The 21,980-nt window shown below is 46.3% G+C and overlaps 1 protein-coding gene across 1 annotated transcript in view; it reads right to left on the reverse strand.

Annotated features, from left to right (window-relative positions):
• Positions 1–21,980, reverse strand: part of LOC147001014 (large ribosomal subunit protein L37-2-like) — a 57,678-nt gene that overhangs the window by 34,253 nt on the left and 1,445 nt on the right. The window contains exon 2 of the mRNA XM_085830848.1: positions 21,573–21,621. Within this exon, the coding sequence (XP_085686974.1) occupies positions 21,573–21,621 (49 nt within the window). The remainder of the gene's footprint in view (positions 1–21,572; positions 21,622–21,980) is intronic.

Consider the following 21,980-nt stretch of genomic DNA (forward strand, 5'->3'; position numbering starts at 1 on the left):
TGGGCTTTTTAAAAATTAGAAAACAAAACAACAACAAAACCATATTATTACTGTGTCTCTCTGTGTGTATGATCTGTATGCATGGGCATGTGTGCCACAGTGAACACGTGCAGGATAGCTTTGCAGAACTGGTTCTCTTTCCACTCTTATGCCCATTCCTGGGGATTGAACTGGGGTTACAGGGCTTGTTTGGCAAGCGCTTTTACCAGCTGAGCCATCTTGCTAGCCCAGGTTGCTGAAGAGTTCTGTGTTACAGAGATAATGCTACTCACAGGAGGCTGTTTGAATAACTGATCAAGATAAGGCATGTGATAATATTAAGTTCATATATTTAATTGGTCACACAAGGGACATTGATCCTCTACATGGTGGCTTTATCTAAAGATAGCCTCCAGCTACACTTCCAGCTCACAGGGGGCATGTCCCCTGACACTCCTGTAAGACTTTACACTTGGGTCTAATGAAGAAGGGGCCACCTTGGTGTGATCTGTGAGAATGGCGTATCTAATCCAAGAAGCTGGGAGTGTGCAAGAGTTCTTTTGGAGTTCCTGGATCTCCTTGTTGTTGGTCAGCTCCTGGACCTTTCCCCCATTCTTACATCACAACAGGAGTCTTGGGGTGCCAGATTTCACTCTTCTAGGTCCTGGGAGGACTGAGGATTGCGGCCCCTGCCTACCCTATCAGAAAAGCTCCTTGTCCAGCGAAGTACAAGTTTAAAAGCATTTCAAAGAATGACTTGCAAGGGTCTGGAGTGTTTCCTCGGATAGAGCTTCATATTCCCAAGGGAAGGGAGCTTTGCCACCTTTGTTCATGGAAATGGAAGCAAGCAAAACTTTGTATCCCACAGAGAGAGCTGGGACCTCAGACCCATGTGTGGAGCAGAGACTGTCCCTTAACTTCTGTCCCTTCAAATTCAAGGTGAGGTAATAACTAGGACCTCAGGGAGAGAATGAAATAATGAATGTGGAGTTTTTTAAAATGTTCATTTCTTTGTGTATGAGTGTTTTGCTTGTGTGTATGGATCTGCACCATGTGCAAGTCTTTGGAAGTCAGAAGGCGTGAGAATCCCCTGGAAGTGCAGTGAGTGGTGGTTGTAGCTGTTGGACACTGACCTCGGGCCCTCTGCAAGATCAATAATTGCTCTTTAAAAAACACACACACCAACCAGATTTATTCATTTATTTATTTATATGTATATGAGTTCGGATGGTTGTGAGCCTTCATGTGGTTGTTGGCAATTGAATTTTAGAAACTCTGCTCGCTCCGGTTGACCCTGCTCGCTCAGGCCCAAAGATTTATTTATTATTATACATAAGTACACTGTAGCTGTCTTCAGACACACCAGAAGAGGGTGTCAGGTTTCATGACCAGTGGTTGTGAGCCACCGAGTGGTTGCTGGGATTTGAACTCAGGACCTTGGGAAGAGCAGTCAGTGCTCTTACCTGCTAAGCCATCTCGCCAGCCCCCCCCCCCAATAATTGCTCTCCACCACTTGTTTACGAGCTATTTCTCAGACTCCCAAGTGTTCCTTTCAGACCATCACTCCCAGTGACAAGAGTGGTTTTTGCTTTGCTTCTTTTAAAATTTTTATTAGCAGTGTCTTGTTTAATCAAAGTGAGTGATTCAGAAGAGGAAACCTGGCGTTCTGTCTTGTAAGCAAGTGCTGCTCTTGGGCCTGAGTGTGTGAAATGGGAATTATTTGTTATTTGACATGCCCTGGAGGGTAGTCCAGGTATATAGGTCTCAGATTTGTTTTGCAAGAAGGACATGGGAGAGTTAAACTAAGACACAGTTTATTTTGCATTGTTTGGGAGCCCCCCCACCCCAACCCTGTCCTCTCCCTTGTTTAACATCAAAGTGGCCTGCAGTCCATGTGCCAGTTTCTACATATTGTTGTACTCAGAGACTGGAGGAGAGGAGCTGGCTTGCTTGATTAGCTGTGACTCCCTTCCAGGCTGGCTTAAGAGACCAAATGGATCCCACTGCTTTAAGGTTTTAATGATAAAGAGCTAAGGGGAGAAGTTCCCTCCCTTTTTCAGTGAGGCCCCAATAATAAATCATTTTGTTCCCTCTAAATGCTCTCTGGCATCCACACGGTGCACACTCAGATGGCTCCCACTTGAAAGTGCTCATCAAGTACAAATAGCTCCCAGCCTCCTGTGCCCTAGGGACAGCTTGTGGGTGTGTGTACAGAGCCTGGGCCACACAAGAAAACAAAGTCAGAGGCTCTCTGTCCCCATGTCACCCCAGTTCCCTCTCCCTAAACACAGGAGAGGAAGGAGGGTCAACCTGCCTCCTTACCAGGGGTCACAGCGTCTGAGTTTAACCCGGAAGCCTCCTTTCTCCGGGGGAACTGTTTTCCAGGCTGTTTTGTCCATTCACAGGACTCCTGGGGGTGGGGGGGAGACACAAGCACGCGTGCATATACACAGACATAGAGAAAGGGAGCCGCAGGGAGAGGGGGGGGGAGGGGAAGGGGAGGGGAGGGGAGGGGAGGGGGAGGGGATTGGGAAAGAGCAAAAGCAAGAGAACTGCTATAGAATAAGAGGATTGCCCAGCCCTGCCAGGAATCCAATCAGCTCCTTCTGGTTAAACCTGGCCTGGAGGTTGACACTTCCGGGTTGGTCCATGGGTGGGCTGCCTGCTTGCACATCCCTCCTGCTGCTAGCCGGCTCTGCCAGCTGTGTGGCTTTTTTTTTTTTTTTTTTTTTTTTTGGTTTCTTTGGGTTTTTTGTTTGTTTGTTTTGGGTAGCCAGGTTCTCCTTTGTACAGGTGTGCAGCTGGGATAACCAATGATTAATGCGGGTGTCTGGCAGGGCCTTCAGGGTAATTTGATTTGCTTGATATCCAGAGCGATCACTCCTCTTCTTTCTCCTCTCAGTTCTCCCCAATCCTGAGTGGCGGCAGTGTTTACCTTAGTTGGCGGTTTAGGTTGATGAATGACACTTGTTTCTGGCTGTTCATTTCCGCCCCAAGTTTTAATTAAAATTTGCAAGCACCTCTTGTAATTACGTATCTGCGTTTCTCTCAAAAGTTATCAAATGTTTCAAACTTTCCGTATTTTTCCTCTCTTCATCAAATCCCAGTGCTGATGGGGACAGCAGAACACACCACCCTTAGGGGAAGCCATTATTCGTTTTTTTCTTCTTTCTTTCTTTCTTTCTTTCTTTCTTTCTTTCTTTCTTTCTTTCTTTCTTTCTTTCTTTCTTTTTTTTTTTGTCTGTGAAGTCAAAAGCCACATCCGGCCTCTGACAGCATCCATTAAGACAAGAAAGGAATAGTCTCCCAGAAAGATGAGCTTGTTGGCAGAGGAGCGTGTGCGCTGTCCTAAGTAATAGGCCACTAACAAATACCTGCTGGATGCTGTTGGACCCACACAGGGCCGCCTGTCTACCCGCAGAGGCTTCTGGGGCAAGGCAAAGTGCGGTTTGCTTTCTTTCCCTTTTCGAGAGCAATGTGGAGAAGGAGGCAGCTTGTGTGTATGTTCCATCTGAAAGAATGGCCACACAGCAGCCTAGGCAGCAAGAGCCATGGGTTAATGGACTAGGAAATAGATGAATCAAGCCTACCCTTGGAACAGTCCCCCTGCAAAGTTGAGATAAAATTAGAGCAAGCGTCACTGTTGCAAAAACCACTGTTAGGTTCAAGAAAACAAGAACAAAACCAGAAGTGCTCTAAGGTTTGTTATTTATTTATTTATTCATTCATTTATTTATTTCTGTCTCTATTTGGTTTGCCATATTTATTTATTTGAGATAGCGTTAGAGTTTGGGGAGAGGGGTAGTCCAAGCTGGGCTTGAGCTAGCCATATAGCCAAACGCCATGGAATTAAAAATGACCTTGAATTTCCTCTCCTTCTGCCTCCACTTTCTGAAGGTTAGGCTATGAGTGCCACTAACCTGGTTGCGTTAGGACTTAAATTCAGGGCTTCATGTATGCAAGACCAGCATTTTACTGGCAGAGTTATACTCCCAGCCAGGCTGATGTAATCTCACAAGGAGATTTGTAATCTCAGCTACCATCAGAGTGGGGAACAGGGCAGCCTGCAGGCAGGCCCTAGGGAAGTAGCTAAGAGCTACAAATCTTGATCCAGGATGGTGGGGTAGGGTGGGGATGGGGATGCAGGGGTGTGGGGGAGACAGAGACTGACTCTGGCTTGAAATAGGCTTTCAAAACTTCAACCCCTCCCCCTACTTCCTTCCTGATCCTTTTAATCCTTTCAAACAGTGCCATTTCCTGAAGACTAAGCTTTCATGCATAGTTAAATAGTTAGAAATAGACAGCCGGGTGTGGTGGTGCACGCCTTTAATCCCAGCACTCTGGAGGCAGAGGCAGGCGAATTTCTGAGTTCGAGGCCAGCCTGGTCTACAGGGTGAGTTCCAGGACAGCCAGGGCTATACAGAGAAACCCTGTCTCGAAAAACCAAAAAAAAAAAAAAAAAAAAAAAAAAAAAAGAAATAGACATAAATAGTTAAGCAGAGGCAGCTTGGTACTATAGAAAGAAAAGGGAGTATAAACTGAGGTATGCATTCTGTTCTCTCGGCAATTACTCAGGGCTGCTTTCCTTGCTACACGTTAAAGGATGCAAACAGCCTCTTAACCTTCCTTAGAACTTCACTCTTCAGAATCTAATTACCAACACACATGATGTAATGGAAGAATAAAGAAGTAGGGTAGAGGGGAAACACAGTGGAGGAGCGCTGAGTAAGACATATGTTACTATAGTGGGACCATTGCATGTGGTGTGTGTGTGTGTGTGTGTGTGTGTTTGTGTTAGGGTTGGTTGGTCTGTCAAAGGTGACCTTTTAAAGACTGATGATTGTCCTTGGAGATTGGTGCAGGGGCAGTGGATAAAAGTTAGGCACAGCAGCTATAGTCAAAGTTTGACTGGGCCCAAACGGGGATGTGAATTCTGACTTAGGACTTGAGCATGTAGGCAAAATGCAGAAGATACTGAAGGTGTGGTCTAACAGAGGCTGCCCTGCAAAATGAGGTGTTCTGCCGAGACAGCATAGAAAGACTGAAGGAAATGATGGTTCAATGATGGTTCGTAGTGGATTTACTTATGTTAATTGAGACTATCTGACTGTGTAGTCCTGGCTGGCCTGGACCTTATTCTGTGGAATAGGCTGGCCTTGAAATTGTAGCTATTTTTTTAGCTTCCTGAGTGCTAGGATTACAGGCATGCATTGACATGCTTGCCTTTTTAATTTTTTTTTTTTTTTTTTTTTTTGGTTTTTCGAGACAGGGTTTCTCTGTGTAGCCTTGGCTGGCCTGGCACTCACTTTGTAGACCAGGCTGGCCTCGAACTCAGAAATCTGCCTGCTTCTGCCTCCCAAGTGCTGGGATTAAAGGCGTGCACCACCACGCTGGGCTTCTTCGTAATCGTTTCTAAGTATATAATTTAGTATCACTACACATATTTATAGTACTGTCCAATCATTGCCTCACATTTCTGGAACTTTTTTTTTCCCTGTAAAAGAGAAGTTCTGTTTTTAGTCAGGTGTGGTGGCTCATGCCTTCAATCCCCATATTTGGGAGGCCAAAGCAGGCAATCTTTCTGAGTTCAAGGTTATCCTGGTCTACACAATGAATCCTTGTATTTAAAAAAAAACAAAACATGTGGCTGGACAGAGGCGGTACATGCCTTCAATCTAGACTTGGGAGGCAGAGGCAGGTGAATCTCAGTTCATAGCCAACCTGATTTTCAGAGCAAGTTGTAGGACTGTCAGATTCACCCAGACAAACCCTGTCTTGAAAAACAAGCCAAACCAATGAACAATGCTGTTATCTCTAACCTCTCTCCATTCTCCATCATCCCTATCCTCTATCACCATCCTTATTTCTCTCTCTACGAATTTGATGACTTTAGGTTCTTCACATCAGTTGAATCATAAAGTACTTGTTCTTTTGTCTGACCTATTTCATAATGTCCCCAAGGTTCATTCATGTTACGGCATGTGACAGGACAGACTATCAATGTAGACATTGCTTGATGGGCTCTTGTGCTGTTTCTACCTTTGGGCTGTTGTGAATGATATTTACATTTTCAGTTTGGAACTGGACGGCACAAAGCCTCTCTATTCTCTTTCAAGTACATTACTTACCGTTCTCAAGAGGAGAGGCCAGGCCATGCTAGGAGGAACCACAAAGGGATTATGATTATATGTGTCAATCAGGAGGGGGAGGCAAGAACCTTTATTGTGGTTTCCTAGGGAAGAATGGCCAAGACAGGGGAAGCAGGCCACGATGAGTAACCTTCATTCGTCAGTTTTACTGGATTTGCGATCACCTAGATACACCTCTGGGCATGTTGAAGAGAAGACCCACCCTGAGTATGTGTGGGAACATCCCAGGTGCTGGAATGAAGGAAAGTGAGCTGAGAACATCTTTCATTTCTCTGCTTCTTGAGTTCCAATGTGACATGACGGTCATGTAGCCAGACCTGATAGCTCGCACCCTCAAACCGTGAGCCAGAATTACCCCTGGTCAGGTATTTTGTCCTATCGACGAAAAAAAGTAATGATGATACAGGCTCAGAATTGGCAGGTTTGAATACTTTCCCCGGGCTGGGGATGGGGTGTGGGGTGGGGACTGTTTCTAGCTGCTTGGTAACTGCCTTTGAAGTTAACTATGGCAGATAGCTTGGGAGGAGACTGTCACACAGCAAAGTAGAGGCAGTGGGGGTACTGCTTGCGGATGGGTTGGTGTACATTTGAGAGGCCCACTTAGAGGCAGTTGCTTACCAGGTTTAGGGATTGGCTAACCTTGGAGAGGAAGCCCCAGAGAGCAAGTTGTCAGCTCATAGAGAGTTAAGTAAGCCAGGCCTGGTGTTTGCTTCTAATGCAAGCAGATGGGAGGATCAGGAGGAAGAGGAGGAGGAAGAGGAGGGGGGGGGGAGAAGTTGAAGGTCACGCTGAGCAACCTTAGGGAGACTCTGTCTTAAAATAAGTAAACAGAGATCTGGTGATGTAGTTTAGTGGTGCAGAACTCATCTAAGAAGTGCATGGCTCAGGTTCGTGGATGGGGATAGAGACGCGGTGAAAAGACAGACTGAGAAACGGGTGCCAGAAAGGGCAAAGTGGCTTAGATCTATAATGCTAGCACTTGGAAGGCTGAGGCAGGAGGGTCTTGAGTTCAAGGCCAGCCCTTACTACACAAGGAGATCTTGTCTGAAAAAAAAAAAAAAAAACAAAAAAAACAAAAGCAAAAACAAAAGCAAAAAATGTGCTAAGCCTGTGAGATGGTTTAGCAGTTAAAGGTGTTTGCCACCAAGTCTGACTACCTGAGTTCTATCCTCAGGACCCCAGTGGTGGGAGATGAAAGTTGCTCTGTGACCTCTACACACAGTCACACAGACACACAACATACAAGTCAAAAAGAACCAACTGAAACCAAAAGGACATCAATGAAACATGGTAAAATTGACACAGGGCACTGGGAGCATGGGAAAGAGGTAGTGTTTGTCTAGGGTGCATAGGCTTTTATCCCCAGCACAGTAACAAACAGGAGAACACTGGTAAAACTCCCAGCTTAAAAATCCTTCGCCCATCGCTTATGCCTATGTGTCTGCTCGTGCCTGCATGTGTCTTGGCGTGTAGTGTTTCACTGGGATGATTTCAGATAACCAGCTCCCCTAGTCAGGAGACACAGCTGGTTATTAACAGCCACATTCCTGACACTCCTAGTGTGATTGCAACAGAGACTTGCTCAGGTTGGATGAGGAAGCAGAAGGAGGGAGGACTCACTCGGCAGAGGCTGTACCCTGGAGGGCTTCTTCACATTAAGGAGCCTGGGTTTCATGCTTACGCCTTTGACCAGCAGTGAGTGTAAACTGGCAGTGCCTTTAGAGGGTGACAGAGTTGAGTGCTTTGGACTCATGTGGCACAGGCCTGTCATCCTTGCAACTTGGGAGGCTGAGATGGGATAGCGCCTATGAGTTTGAGGCTACTCTGGCAGGTTTCAGGCTGCCCCTTGGGATTATGGTCCTGATGCTTAGGAGAGAGAGGGAGAAAGAGAGGGTGGGGGAGGGAGGGAAGGAGGGAAGAGGGAGGGAGGGGAGGGAAGGGGAGGGGAGGAAGGAAGGAAGGAAGAGATGCTGAGTGTCCTTGTGGTTATGGCTGGCCTCAGACAACAGCTACCCTGACCATGCAGGGCTCTACGTCAGGATTCCCCTGTCCTGCTGTGAGGTGATCTAGAGCTGTCCCCACAATCACCAAGCAGCTTCCCTCAGTCCATCCATGCCTTGGCCGATAGAGAGCTGACATTTGGAATGCAGAACCCCGAACCTTTGGGAGGGTCTTTGTTCTATAACATGGGATGAAGTGTGGAGCACAGCTTTGCGGTTTGTCTAATTTTCCTCCTAACACCAAGGCAAAGTATGAGGGAGAGTATGCCGTTTGGCAGTTGCCGCTGCTGCTCCTGAACACAGGCCGGAGAAATGATTTGTTTGAACAAAAATCGAGATCAGATAAAAACCCAGAAATTAGTCTCTGCGGTAAAAAAGCAAAAGCAAAAACAAAACAAAAGAAAAGAATAAAACACCTCCCCCCCCCCCCCAGATCCAACAACTGTATTTTAGAGGGAGAAGAGGGTGCCTGCTGCTAGGGGGTCTTTGAGGGGATGAACTGAAGAGACCTGGGCTTCGTTTGGGAATTTGTCAGCATTTTTTTTAGCCAATTTAAAGGAATCACTGGAGCTTGGTATAGGGGTGCACATCTGTGATCCCAGCAATTTAGTGGTTGTGGGCATTAAGCCAGCCTGCACTATATACTGAATACCAGGCCAGCCATGGCTATATAGTAAGAGCCTATCTCAAAACATACTCATTTCTGAGAGAGACAGAGACAGACAGACAGACAGACAGAGAGGGGGAGAGAGAGAGAGAGAGAGAGAGAGAGAGAGAGAGAGAGAGAGAGAGAGAGAGAGAAAGAGAGAGCTCTATGTTACCCTGGCTGTCTTGGAGTGCCCTATGTAGACCAGGCTGGCCTGGAACCCACAGAAATTCACCTGCTTCTGCCTTCTGAGTGCTGGGACTGAAGACATACATGGGCATGACGGCATGTGCGCACGCACATGCATGTGCGTGGGCATGCATACCCTGGTGCTCCATGTGGTCCTAAGACAACCTCAGTCCTCACCTCCACCTTGTTGAGACAAGGTTTCTAGCTTGTTGCTGTACACGTCAGGCTAGCTGGCTTGGGAAATCCTAGTGTTCTCCCGTCTTCATCCATGACTTCCCATAGTATTGTTGGAATGGCTGTGTCTAAATTTATGTAGGTTCTGAAGATCTGAATTCATGTCCTGTATCTTCTAGGGCAAGCACTTTATCTGAAAAGCCATTTCCTAAACCCCAGAGCTACCTTTAAATAATTGATTTATTTTATTTGTGTGTTTATGTGTATGTATGTACATATGTGTGTCTTCCTATAAGTATGTGTATATGGGAACACCCAATAACATGATGTGAATGTGTGAAGGTCAGAGAATAGCTTGTGGTAGTTGGTTTTTTCCTCCTACCACATGGTATCTGGGGATAGAACTTAGATTTGATAGCAAGTACCTTTACCCATTGAGCCATCTTGCTGGCCCAGGACTCCCTTCTAATACTTAACACCATAGTTGATCCCCGATGCCTTTGATGATAGCCTGGTCTTTGCTTTGATGGTCTTGCTTCTACTTCTGTGTTCTGCCCTGGATGTCCTCAGTAGATGGAAACTTTATCCTTGATGCTCTTTGTCAGATTGAGCCGGAGTCACAATCTGCCGCCTATGGTTGCCTGAATCCTGCGGCTGACATGGAATCCACAGCATAACAGCTGTTTCTTTTTTTTTTTTAAGATTTATTTATTATTATACATAAGTACACTGTAGTTAACTTCAGACGCATCAGATCTCATTACGGGTGGTTGTGAGCCACCAAGTGGTTGCTGGGATTTGAACTCAGGACCTTTGGAAGAACAGTCAGTGTTCTCACCTGCTGAGCCATCTCACCAGCCCATAATAGCTGTTTCGATGACAGTCACTGACTGCTTCTTTACAGGGCATTGGGACTTCTGGCCCCTGAAGAATTGCCACCAGGCATCTCAGGTCCTCACTGAACAATAGAAGCTCTGGTGTCTGTGCTATTCATTTCTCTGAGTTGATAATTAGTAGCAGATACTGCCCTCTTGTATGCTATATTTGCTGTAGGGGTATCTAGCCTGGGCCTCGCAGTATTTCTTAGACTTTCTTAGAATTTTAGTAGAAAACCTCTCTCAGCTTCAAATGGTGCATCTTTTCTTCCTTCTTCTCCTTCTTCTCCTTCTCTGAGGCTGGTCTTGAACTCCGGTTCTTCAGCCTTCTCTTCGCAAGTGCTGCATTACAGTGATAGATACTTCACCACATTCCAGCTCTCTGCCGAGCAGTTTCAAGTCTCTGGTGAGAATCACACCAATTGGTGAGGGTGCTTGGCAAGCCGAGGCTGAGTGTCCCCAGCTCTGAGTCAACCTGCCTCTATAAACAACAGAGGCTGCTTACAGGGTCGAACTCAAGGTCCTGGCTCCTTCTTGGTATAACCGATAAGGGGAGTGTCAGTTATTTATTGTCTCTGTCTACCACTTTAATAGTGCAACGGGAGGAGTGCCTGATAAAAAGCACTCAGCCATTGTTGGCTATTGACACTGTGCCAGCAAAGCCACTAGGAACTCCCAGGACCTTATCTCCTTTAATGGACCCTGACAGGGTCCAGCCTAATGGTGATGGGCTCAGAAGTCAGGGAGAAACCAGGAATGCAGATTATCCTATGGAAATGAAGTTGTTTTTCTGTCTTGGTCCCTCATCTACCAGTGGTGACAGACCAGATGTTTCTTTACATCCCTTCTGACTCCGAGATTCAATTCTGTTGTCTTTCTTGGGAATATTCAAAACCTAACTGAAGTCAACATTTTGTGTTCTGGAAGATAATACGTTGATTATTGAAATATATGCAGCTCTGTATCTTTGTACCAATGCAACGATCAGCTAATGTGTGTGTGCGATGCTGGGGAATCGAACTCAGGAGTTCTGCCTCTGTGAAGCACTGCCTGTCTGGCCTCCACTTGCTCGTTTCTGAGGTTCAGGGCTGCCTGTCTCTGCCTACAGTTTGCAGGTGTTGCTCTTGTTACAGCTCACCTAGGAGGTAACGTTCAGGCAACAACATTCCATTCTTTCTGAGATAGCGTCCCCAGAACGAGTCATTCACTCCCACCATGGGGAAGAAAGACTTATTTTTTCTACAATGGTTGCAATTTCACTATCACACAATTAGCTCATACCTGAACTCCTGGAGGCAGATACTAAATCATTTGGTTTGAGGGAGATTACTGTCCACTTTCAGCTGATCGCTGTGGCAGAGCAGAGCAGTACACTGACCGAGTGTTCTGGACAGTGTATTGGTAAGGCCAGACTAAGCAAAGACATGGTAATAACCAAAGCCAAACTGTGACAGTCCTATTAGCTGGGTATACCTGTCATCCCAGTACCTTGGAGGCAGAGGAAATCATGGGTTTGAGGCCAGCTTGGGTTACCTCGGGAGAATCCCCATCCCCTAAGGGGAGGAGAAAAAAAAAAAAAAAAAAAAAAGCTTTGTTTAGTGGGTAAAATGCTTGCCTTACAAGTGCAAGGGTCTGAATTTGAAAATGTGAAGATCTGAGCTTACATCTTAGAACCCACATAAAGCAAAGGGGCTGTGAGGTGGGAGGCGAAAACTGGAGAATCCCCAGGTGCTTAGGGAGCAGCAACATTGGCATATGCTGTGGCAAGACGTTGTCTCGAACTACATGGATGACAAGGATCTATCCCACAGTTATCTTCTAACCCCAACACAGACATGCATCAAACACACCTGCGCGCATGTGAACACACACACACACAGAACAGGACGGGGGGCAGGGGGGCAGGGGGAGGAAAAGAAATAATTCCAAGGTTACCTTGGGTGAGCCATTGTCTCCAAAAAAAAAAGCAAAAAGAAAAAGAGGAGGAGAAGAGATAGTCTATTAAGAGCACCCGCCGATAAGCCTGAAGATCTAAGTTTGAGTCCCAGAACCCACAGAGTGGAACGAGAGAACCAACTTCTCCAAGTTGTCCTCTGACCTTCACAAGAGGCCACTCACATGCCACACACAATAGGTAAATATGTATAATATCTAAAAATTAAAAACAAAGCAGCAGCAACAACAAAAACCCCAAACCAAACCAAACCACCGCCAACAAAGACATAAGGAAAAGGAACAAATGTATCTCTTGATCCTGGCTTTTGTTTTTGTTTATTTTGGTGCCTGAGACTGAACCTGGGACCTCTCCCATGCTAAGCACACGCTTCCCCACGGTACCCGAGTCTTGTACATATGTTATAGGCTAGCAGGGTGGTTCAGGCCATGCCGGTCACTCCTGCAACCTGACAGATGCAGGCCAGCCTCTGTGTATGACTTCGTGGCGACCACAAAGAGGAAGAAAACAGGAGAGACCTGCGGCAATAGTTGAATGTTTCCACTTGCCACTGACATCGCTCCGCCCACTGTTCACTGGCGAAAGCGAGTCTAATGGCCTTGCCACATACATTCAGGGGCTGAAAATCTCAAACTCCTGCAGCCTGGAAGGAAAGAGATTGGAGTCATTGATCAGCAGCGATGTCTGACAGCAAGAATCTCAAGGCCAAAGAACTGGAGGAACTGGTGCTGGGACAAGGGCCAGCTCAGCTCAAGCTCAAGATGGAAGGGCAAAAGCCTCCCTTTTCACCTTTTGTTATCTCAGGCCCTCCACTGGTTGGGTGAAGCCCACCCATGTCAGGGAGGATAGTTTTTTTTTTTTCTTTTTAATCCAGTCCATGTATTCAACTGCTAATCTTATCCAGAACTGCCCTCTCAGACACACACAGCTATAATGTTTTACCTGGGCCTCCTGTGCTTCAATCAGATTGAAATTTAGGGTTAACCATCTCAGTCGCAATAAAGCCCCGAAGAAAATCCAGATCCCTGGACTTCCAGGAAGGTGAGGTTGTCATATCCCAGCCCCCACGCCTGGTTCAGAAAGTTCAGCAAGCTTACTGTACCTACCTACTGGGTATCTGCTTCACTGATAAGGTGCTTCTAGAACAAGGCCCACTCAGTCCCCAGCACTGCAACACATTACACTACCACTTCCAGTCCCCACCAATTCTTTTTAATTTTGTGGACAGAGGGCCTTATTACAGAGGCCAGGCTGGCATGGCACCAGAGGATCTCCTCCCTCAGTCTCTCAGTCTGGAATTGCAGGCCTGGGCTATCATGCTCAGTTCCTCCTCTTCCTCCCCCTTCTCCTCCTCCTCCTCCTTCTCCCTCCTCTTCCTATTGCTATTCATTATTACTTTGTAGGTCTGGATGGAACTTGCATATCTAGGCAAGTGTTCTACCACTGAGCCTCATCTCCAGCCCCATCCATAGGTCTCTTTCTTGAGAAGACAGATGATTCTCTGAAGGAGATTGCAGCTGTAGGTTGAGCATCTGCAACCATCCCAGAGCTCTGGAGGCAGGGGCAGGGGCAGGATTGGGATGCATAGTGTGGCACTTCATAGTGCAACAACCTACTTCCCCCTGCCTGAAAAACAATGAAAAAGAACTCATGCTTGCCTAGAGGAACATCCAGTAAAGCTCAATGACTCAATTTATTTTTTAATGCTGTTTTCCATTCTCCGTCTATTTTGTTTATTTATTGCTCATGTGTGTGTGTGTGTGTGTGTGTGTGTGTGTGTGTGTGTCACAGTGGAGTCAGAGGATGACTTGAGGAAGTCAGTTGCTTTTGTTCACTGTGTCAGGCCTAGGGATTGAATTTAGATCCTCAGACTTGGTGGCAAGTGTCTGTAAGAGCTGAGCCATCTTACTGGCCTCCAGCACTCTAGGTCAGATGTCCTGACTGGAAGCTGGAACATGTGTGAGTCCATCACAGACACCTCCCACACTCACTGGATGGTCTCGGAAGCATTGGAGTTTGTGGCCGACCTGTGTCATGGCCTGCTCTTGCTGTGTCAGTCCTGTTGTTGGGCGTGGGAACAGTTGCTCTTTCATGTATTTGGGTATCACTCACTCCTTGAGTAAGGCCCGTTTGTGTGCCTCCTGCTTTGGTGGGGAGCCAGGAGGAGGCCCGAGCACCTTAGCAGCTCTGTTTGAGTCAATGTTTCTTTTTTTTTTCCCTGATGGCTTCGCTGGAGCTCAGCATCTGTTGAACCTCACCGGGATGTGGTGAGGGCTAATTAGATAATGCCTGGAAAGCACTTGGAGCTCCTCGGAGATGGGCTCTCTGCATGCATTATTAATAGAGATGCGGCACAGTGTTCCCAAACAGCGCATGGTGCCTCCTTAAACCCCTGGAGTAGGGGGTAGGAAAGGCAGTGTGTGTAGAGGGCGATGGCTAGAGAACAGAAGGGGCTTGCAGTCCTGCAGTGTGGCATGGGTGCTGAGACTGGGGACAAGGACTGCTGTTGAAGGTGAAATACAAGCTGTCTCCTCGACCGGCTGTGCTAACATGAACAGTGTAAGGGGTGCAGAGGGCAGTTCCTGCTAAACCGGTCTGTGGGAGCCCCAGAGGGAATCTGTCAGCCTGGGTCCTGGCCAGGCTGTCCTTCCCTTGGGGTTATTTCCAATCAGGGGACCATGCCAGCTTCCAAGGCCACTTCTGGAGCTGGGCAACGTTCCCCCTGAGAATTCTCGTTGCTGACTAGCCAGCCCAGTTTCCTGAGGGAGGAGGGGAAGGGTGACCTTCTTGATTTGTCCCCTCCCCTGTTGCAAAGGTTGTGTGGGGAGTGTGGGACACAGATTCTAGTGGCACAGGGGTGGTTATTAAAGGACTGATCTGGGGTCGTCTGATGTCAGTGGCCTGGAATCCTTGCACAGTGGAGGAGTTAATCTGTAGGACTTGAACTGTTTTCCTGTTCACTGCACGGGGAGGTGGATGGTCTGGAAGGTGTGTGTCACCTAATAGATAGATGAGGTCTTTGGATTGAATGTGCACCTCACACCCCAGTCTATGTTGAAGGTCTAACCCCGTGTCCTACTTTCCGTTGCTGTGCTAAGACATCTCGGACAAAAGCAACTTAGAGAGAGAAAGTATTCATCTGGCTTCACATCCAGGTTACACCCACCATTCCCCCAGGAAGTCAAAGTGACAGGGACTTGAGGTAGCTGGTTACCTCATATCCATGGTCACGAGCTGGCGAAAGTGAGTCTAATGGCCTTGCCACATACATTCAGGGGCTGAAAATCTCAAACTCCTGTAGCCTGGAAGAAAAGAGATCAGAGTCAGTGAGCAGAAGCGATGTCTGACAGCAAGAATCCCAAGGCCAAACTGGGCGTGGTGGTGCACACCTTTAATCCTAGCGCTTGTGAGGCAGAAGCAGAGGCAGGCGGATTTCTGAGTTTGAGGCCAGCCTGGTCTACAAAGTGAGTTCCAGGACAGCCAGGGCTACACAGAGAAACCCTGTCCCGAAAAACAAACAAACAAAACTCCAAAAACAAACACCCCCCCCCCCAAACAAAAAACAAACAAACAAAAAGAATCCCAAGGCCAGAGAACAGAGGATACATTCGTACTCGCTGGGACTCAGCTCACTCTCTTCCCTTGTCCTGGATAGTTTTATGTCAGCCTGACTCAAGCTAGGGTCATCTGAAAGGAGGGAAACTCAACTGAGAAAATGCCTCCATAAGATCAGGCTGTAGGGCCTTTTCTTAATTAGTGACTGAGGTGGGAGGGCCCATTGTGGGTGGAGCCACCCTTGGGCTGGTGGTCCTGGGTTCTATAAGAAAGCAGCTTGAGCAAAGCCCTGGGGAACAAGCCAGTAAGCAGCACCCCTCCATGGCCTCTGCATCAGCTCCTTCCTCCAGGTTCCTGCCCTGTTTGAGTCCCTGTTCTGGTTCCTTCAGATGAACTATAATGTGAAGTGTCAGCTCCTTAAACCCTTTCCTCCCCAACTTGCTACTTGGTCATGGTGATTCATTGTAGCAAGACCAACCCTACTTAGGACACCTCTCTTGTATTCTAGGACCCAAGCCCAGGAAATGGTACTGCTCTCGTTTATTAACACAATCAAGGCACATACATACACACCAGACATGTCCATAGACCAATCCCTCACAAAGACTCTCCTTTTGGGTGATTCTAGGTTGTGTCAAATGAACATTTAAATTAACATTTAAATCTAGCTATCATACCACTACAGTGATGTTGTTTGGAGATAGGGTCTCCAGGGGAATTAGATGCGGTCATGAAGGGATTGGTACCCAAGGAGGAGATACAAGGCAGCTCCCTGTCTCTGATGCATGAGGGCACAAGTGATCTGATAGATTTCTTTTGTTTAGAAAGAGTTCCCTCACCAGAGTCAGAACCTGCTGTTTCCTGCTCTCTTGGGTTTCTTGTCTCTAGAACCATGAAAAAATTAAATTTCTCTGACTTAAGTACCCGAGTCTGATGCAGGTTGTGTACCATTAATCCAAAAATTCCAAATCTAAAATGATCCAAAATCTGCATTTTTTAAAAAAAGCACTGGTATGGTCATTCCACACCATGACACTTTGGTTATATACAGATATATAAAATTGCACTGAGGCTATGTTATAAGTTGTATGTTAAACAGGAGTGAATTTTATGTTTATATTTGGATCCCCTCTCCAAGATGTTTCACTGTATCTATCCCAAGGAGTGCTTGGCAGCAAATGACTTTAATCCCAGCCCTAGGAGGAGAAGTAGGCAGGTCTCTGTGACTTTAAGGCTAGCCTGGTTTATATAGCAAGTTCTAGGCTAGTCAGACTATACAGTGAGATGTTATCTTTAAAAAACCAAAAGCAACAATAACAACAACAACAACAAAACAAAAACAAAAAACCAAGATAAGAAATGAGAAAATATGTGCACATTTCAAATTTTGAAAGAAAAAGAACTTTAAAATACTTGTGGTCTCAAATATTTTACTTTATTAGATTTATTTATTTTATGCATATAAATGTTTTGCTTTCATGTATGTAGTCGTCTGTCTGTCTGTCTGTCTGTCTAGTATCCTCAGAGGTCAGAAGAGGCTGTTGGATCTTCTGGTATTGGAGTTACAGATGGTTCTTAGCTTCCATGTAGTTTTTGGAATTGAACCTGAGTCTTAAGAACTTAACAGAACAACAGTTCTCTTAACCACTAAGCCATCTCTCCAGCCCCCAAATATTTTAAAGATTATTTATTTTTTAAAAAATTGTATTGCATGCTTGTGTGTGTGTGTGTGTGTGTGTGTATGTGTGCAGGTGACCATTGAAGGGAGCTTTGAATCACTTGGAGCTGGAGTTACAGGTGTTTGTGAACTCCTCCTCTGTGGAGTGCTAGAATCTAAACCGTGGTACTCATATCTGCTGAGCCATCTCTCCAGCCTAGTCCCAAATACTTTGGATAAAAATATCCAACCTAGGGGCTGGAGAGATGGCTCAGTGGTTAAGAGTACTGACTGCTCTTCCAGAGGTCCTGAGTTCAATTCCTAGCAAGCACATGGTGGCTCACAACCATCTGTAATGGGATCAGATGCCCTCTTCTGGTGTGTCTGAAGACAGCAACAGTGTACTCATATGCATTAAATAAATAAATATTAAACAAACAAGCAAACAAACAAACAACTCAACCTACATTGCTGTGATGGCAGCCCAAACAGCCATAGCAGCCTCTTGACACTGGTTGCTCAGAATGTGACAATTTTGGCGGAGGTGGGCATATGTGGGGGTTGAGGTGCGGGGGGAGAGGGGCTGGAGGTGGGGGGGGCTATGATGGCAAGGTGGTTGCTGATGTTATTAGTTAAAATGGAATCATATTGGATGGACGGGGTGAGCCCCATAACCCTATGAGATTGCTGTCTTTGCATGAGAAGAGACTTGGAGAGAGACAAAGGCAGAGGGAAGAAACTGATAAAGAGTTCAGGAAGAAGGCTAAGTGGCCCTGGAGGACAGTGTGACTAATGTGATCCTATTTCATAAGGCATCAAGGAGCAACAGCATCATCAGTCCTTAAGAGAAAGGCAAGGGCTTTAGTTCAGTGAGTATAGCTTAGTGCAAGATCCTGTGTTCAAACTGTAATGTTAAGGCAGAAAAAGAAAGAAAGAAAGAGAGAGAGAGAGAGAGAGAGAGAGAGAGAGAGAGAGAGAGAGAGAGAGAGAGAGAGAGAGAGAGAGAAAGGAAGGAAGAAAGAAAGAAAGGAAAGAGAATCAAGAGGCACAGAGTAAACTCTCTCCCAGAGTGTTGGGTTTTGGAATCTTGTGGTGGCTGTCCAAGGCAATTAATACTCTAAGCCCTAAGGGGTTTCGTTTGTCCATTGAGGCAGACTCCAAATGTCTCCAAGCTGTAAAAGCCAACCAACCCCAGAAACCTTAGCTCTCTTTGTTTCTCTATTTGGGCCAGGCTGTGTCCTTGAACTCTCAGGTTCTCTCATTGAGGCCAGGTCTTCTGCTGCCAAGATCTAACATAAAAATGTTTCAAGATACAAAGGAGCTTAGAAACCCAGGGGCTTGGGGTGAGTGGGCTGTGGTAAAGCCAAGCCACCTTCCTGTTTGGAAAGTGCTTCTGAATATCTGAAGTTTCAAGTCCGTCTTTCTCCTCATGAATCATGTGGTGACATTTTTATTAGAGGACACCTGAACTCATCAAAGGTCAGGCTCATAAATTACCCCGGGAAACACAAGTTTAGTATGCATTAGTCAAAAAAAAAAAAAATATCCCCATGAATTAGGTGATCTGAAGGAGACAGTATTGAGACATCTTTGCTGGGCCTGTCACTGGCCTTGCTGGGCCTGTCACTGGCTGTGTGGGGTACATATTTGAGAGCTACCAGTCCTCCAACCTCATTCCCTTCCATAATTCCAGATCACAGGGCCTCAGATAAGTAACTTTAAGGTGCATAAACTGTAGCTTCTGTTCATCATGTGTATGAACAAGCCCAATAAAATATATCACATTACCAGAGCCCGCTGTACTCTGTTATTTAAACTAGTAATTAGGACTCTTAAAGCTGGCTTTCTTCAGCTGTCTAAACCACCAGCGATCCCTTCTTGGTTCCGGGTGGAGGAGAAGCACCCTGGGCAAATTTGGCCGCAGACACCTGGCAAGATCTTAGGTTAGATTACAGTCTTTCAGAATTAAGCTGAAAGCTCAGGTGACCTGGAGACCAGAGTCAAGGTCTATGAGGCCCATTCTGTATTGTGTCCTGAGGCTTGGCCTTCAGGGATCGACACCTGTACACTTGGGATTGGCTGCTACCACTGATCTGGGAAAGAAAGACCCCGTATATGTGCCAGGGAAGCTACCCACTTGATTCATACCAAACAAGGCTTTATGCTTGCCAGTGTTGAGCATAATTGGAATTTAGGCTGAGAAGAGATGCAGGAATCTGTGTGGGAATAACTCATCTTCCAGGTGGGATGAAATGATCCCCAAGGCGTGACTTCAGGTTTTTAAAAAAAACATTTCCAGAGCCACGAGTGGTGGTATATTACTTTAATCCCATCACTCAGAAGGCTGAGGCAGGAGGAGAACCAAGAGTAAGGAGCCAGCCTGGGCTGTATACTGAATTCTAGGTCAGCCTGTGTGTAGAGCAAGACCGTGTCACAAACACAAACAACAAATGGATAAACAAAGGTATGTATGTGTGTTTGGGGTAAGGACAATACAGCTCTTAGTAGCATGCTCATGGGAAAGACCCCAGGCTTTGATCCTTAGCAACCTCCAACTCTTCCCAACAGTTATCAGGACCTATTGGTGTTCATGTCACCCACCAGCGACCCTTACATCCAAACTCAACTGTGAGTGTGTGTGGGTAGATGACTAGTTGAACCGGTAGCCTCCTGGGAGTTTGCTTTTGTGGGCATTTGTGTGGAAGCAGTAGTAGAGTGGACCACTAGAAAACTCTAAGGAGTGACAATGACCACGGTAAAGTAGTGTCAGGTGCCGGTGCCAGCTGTGGGAAGGTCTGGGCAGGTGCTGAGGGGTGCAAATAAACAAAGTGCTCTTTCAGGGCTGCAGAGATGGCAGCCGCAGCTAAGAGTGTTTGCTGTTCTTGTAGGGGGCCCATGGTCAGTTCCCAGCACTCACATGGTAGCTCATAACTGTTTCAAAGTCCAGCTTCAAGGAATCTCGCATGCTTTTCTGGCCTCTGAAGGTACCAGGCACAAACTTGGCACATACACACACATCCTTGCAGGTACTCATACATCAAATAAAATATTCAGGTCTTCAAACAAACAAACAAACAAACAGTTCTTTCTAAGTGAAAGGGCAAAAAATAGACTCTTGCCTGGGTACCATTTCTGTTGCTACAAAAAATTACCAAAAGACATGCTAGTTTGCAAAGAAGAGAAACTTGCTGGGTATGGTGGTACACACCTCTCATGGGGAGGGGAGCGGCAGAAGCTAGCGTGCTCTACATAGCAAGCTCTAGGATAGCCAGGGCTACCCAGAGAAGCACCCGCACACAATACTATACTTCCCGCACACAATAACAATAGAAATGTATAGTAATATATATATATATATATATATATATATATATATATATATATATATATATTCAAGGCCATGGGTTCAGTCCTCAGCACTAGAAAACAATTTGGTTCGTCGTCCGGCCGGTAGGGAAGTCTCAGGAGCATGGCCAAAACTCAATGAGTGCCTTCTATCTGCATCTTAACACACGTAAGGGCACCTCATGGACAGACTGAGTGGGTGAACAACTTAGGTTGTTTTTCCTCTTATAGCAGTGAGTCCTACCCATCATGGGATCCTGCTCTGATGATCTCACGTAACCAGAGTCACCTTCTAAAGGCCTCAGCTCCAAATACCGTCAGCATCCAAATATGAGGATTAGGTTCTCAAAACATGAACTTTAGGGGGAATGGATCTGGGCCCCATCAGCATAGAGAGACTCTCCCTACATTTGCTTCTTGGTCCTTGTGAATTTCATTCAGCACCATGGGATGACTTTGTTGAATTCATCCAGCCGGCAGCCTCAGCTGAGACCTGAAGCCAGTTTCCTCTGGAAGGTCTGAGCACAGGCTATCCCCAAGCCAAATGAGTGTGTCAAAACTGGTAGAAAGCTGTCCGAGGAACGCTCAGAAGAGAGAGACCTTGATCCCAGCCAGGAAGACGGGTCAGATGCAGTGACAGAACCAAGAGGAAACAGCCCAGCGAAGCAGCATAGTGGTCTAGTTTGGCGTGGCATCCAGTGCTACAGTGACCTGGCAGCTCTAAGTCTTACAAAGGTCATACTGTCAAGGGCCTTGAATGCAGACCACAGGGACCCGGTTTATTCTGTTAAGGGAGGAGCAGTGATTATAGAGCTCTGCCCTGGGGAAGGGTGTAATTAGACCTCTGGGTAGATGGCTCTGATAAGCAGGGCAGAAGGTGTATTGAGAGGAAGTGTACACAGTCAGGTGAGTCTTGGGCCTGAGAAATAGAGTTAAGGGGCTAATGTAGTAAAACCACGTGATCCCCGGGAGGCAAACCAGGGCAGTGGGGGTCAAATAAAGGGCAGAATAATCCGGAAGACTGAAAACAAAAACCAAACCAAACAAACCTGACACAGGGCTCGGCCTCACAGAAGTTTGGAGGGCCTGGTTCCATCCCTGAAAAAAGAATAAAACGAGTGGTTATAAAACCTGTTTAAGGGGCTAACAAGATGGCTCAGGTAAAGATGCCTGTCACCAAACCTCTGTTCCAGAACCCAGAACCTGCATGCTGGGAGGAGAGAACAGATTCCTGCAACTGTTCTTTGAATTCCTCATGTACTTATATGCACACACATACCACACACACATATATACCCAGCACACACACATGCACACGCACACACACAAATATACACACATGCACACAAACACCATACACACACATGCATATACATACACCACACACACATGCACATGCACACACACAAATATACACACATGCACACAAACACCATACACACACATGCATATACATA

The sequence above is a fragment of the Mus caroli genome, unplaced genomic scaffold (assembly GCF_978045245.1).
Source record: "Mus caroli unplaced genomic scaffold, Mus_caroli_1 scaffold_15, whole genome shotgun sequence".
Taxonomy (NCBI): domain Eukaryota; kingdom Metazoa; phylum Chordata; class Mammalia; order Rodentia; family Muridae; genus Mus; species Mus caroli.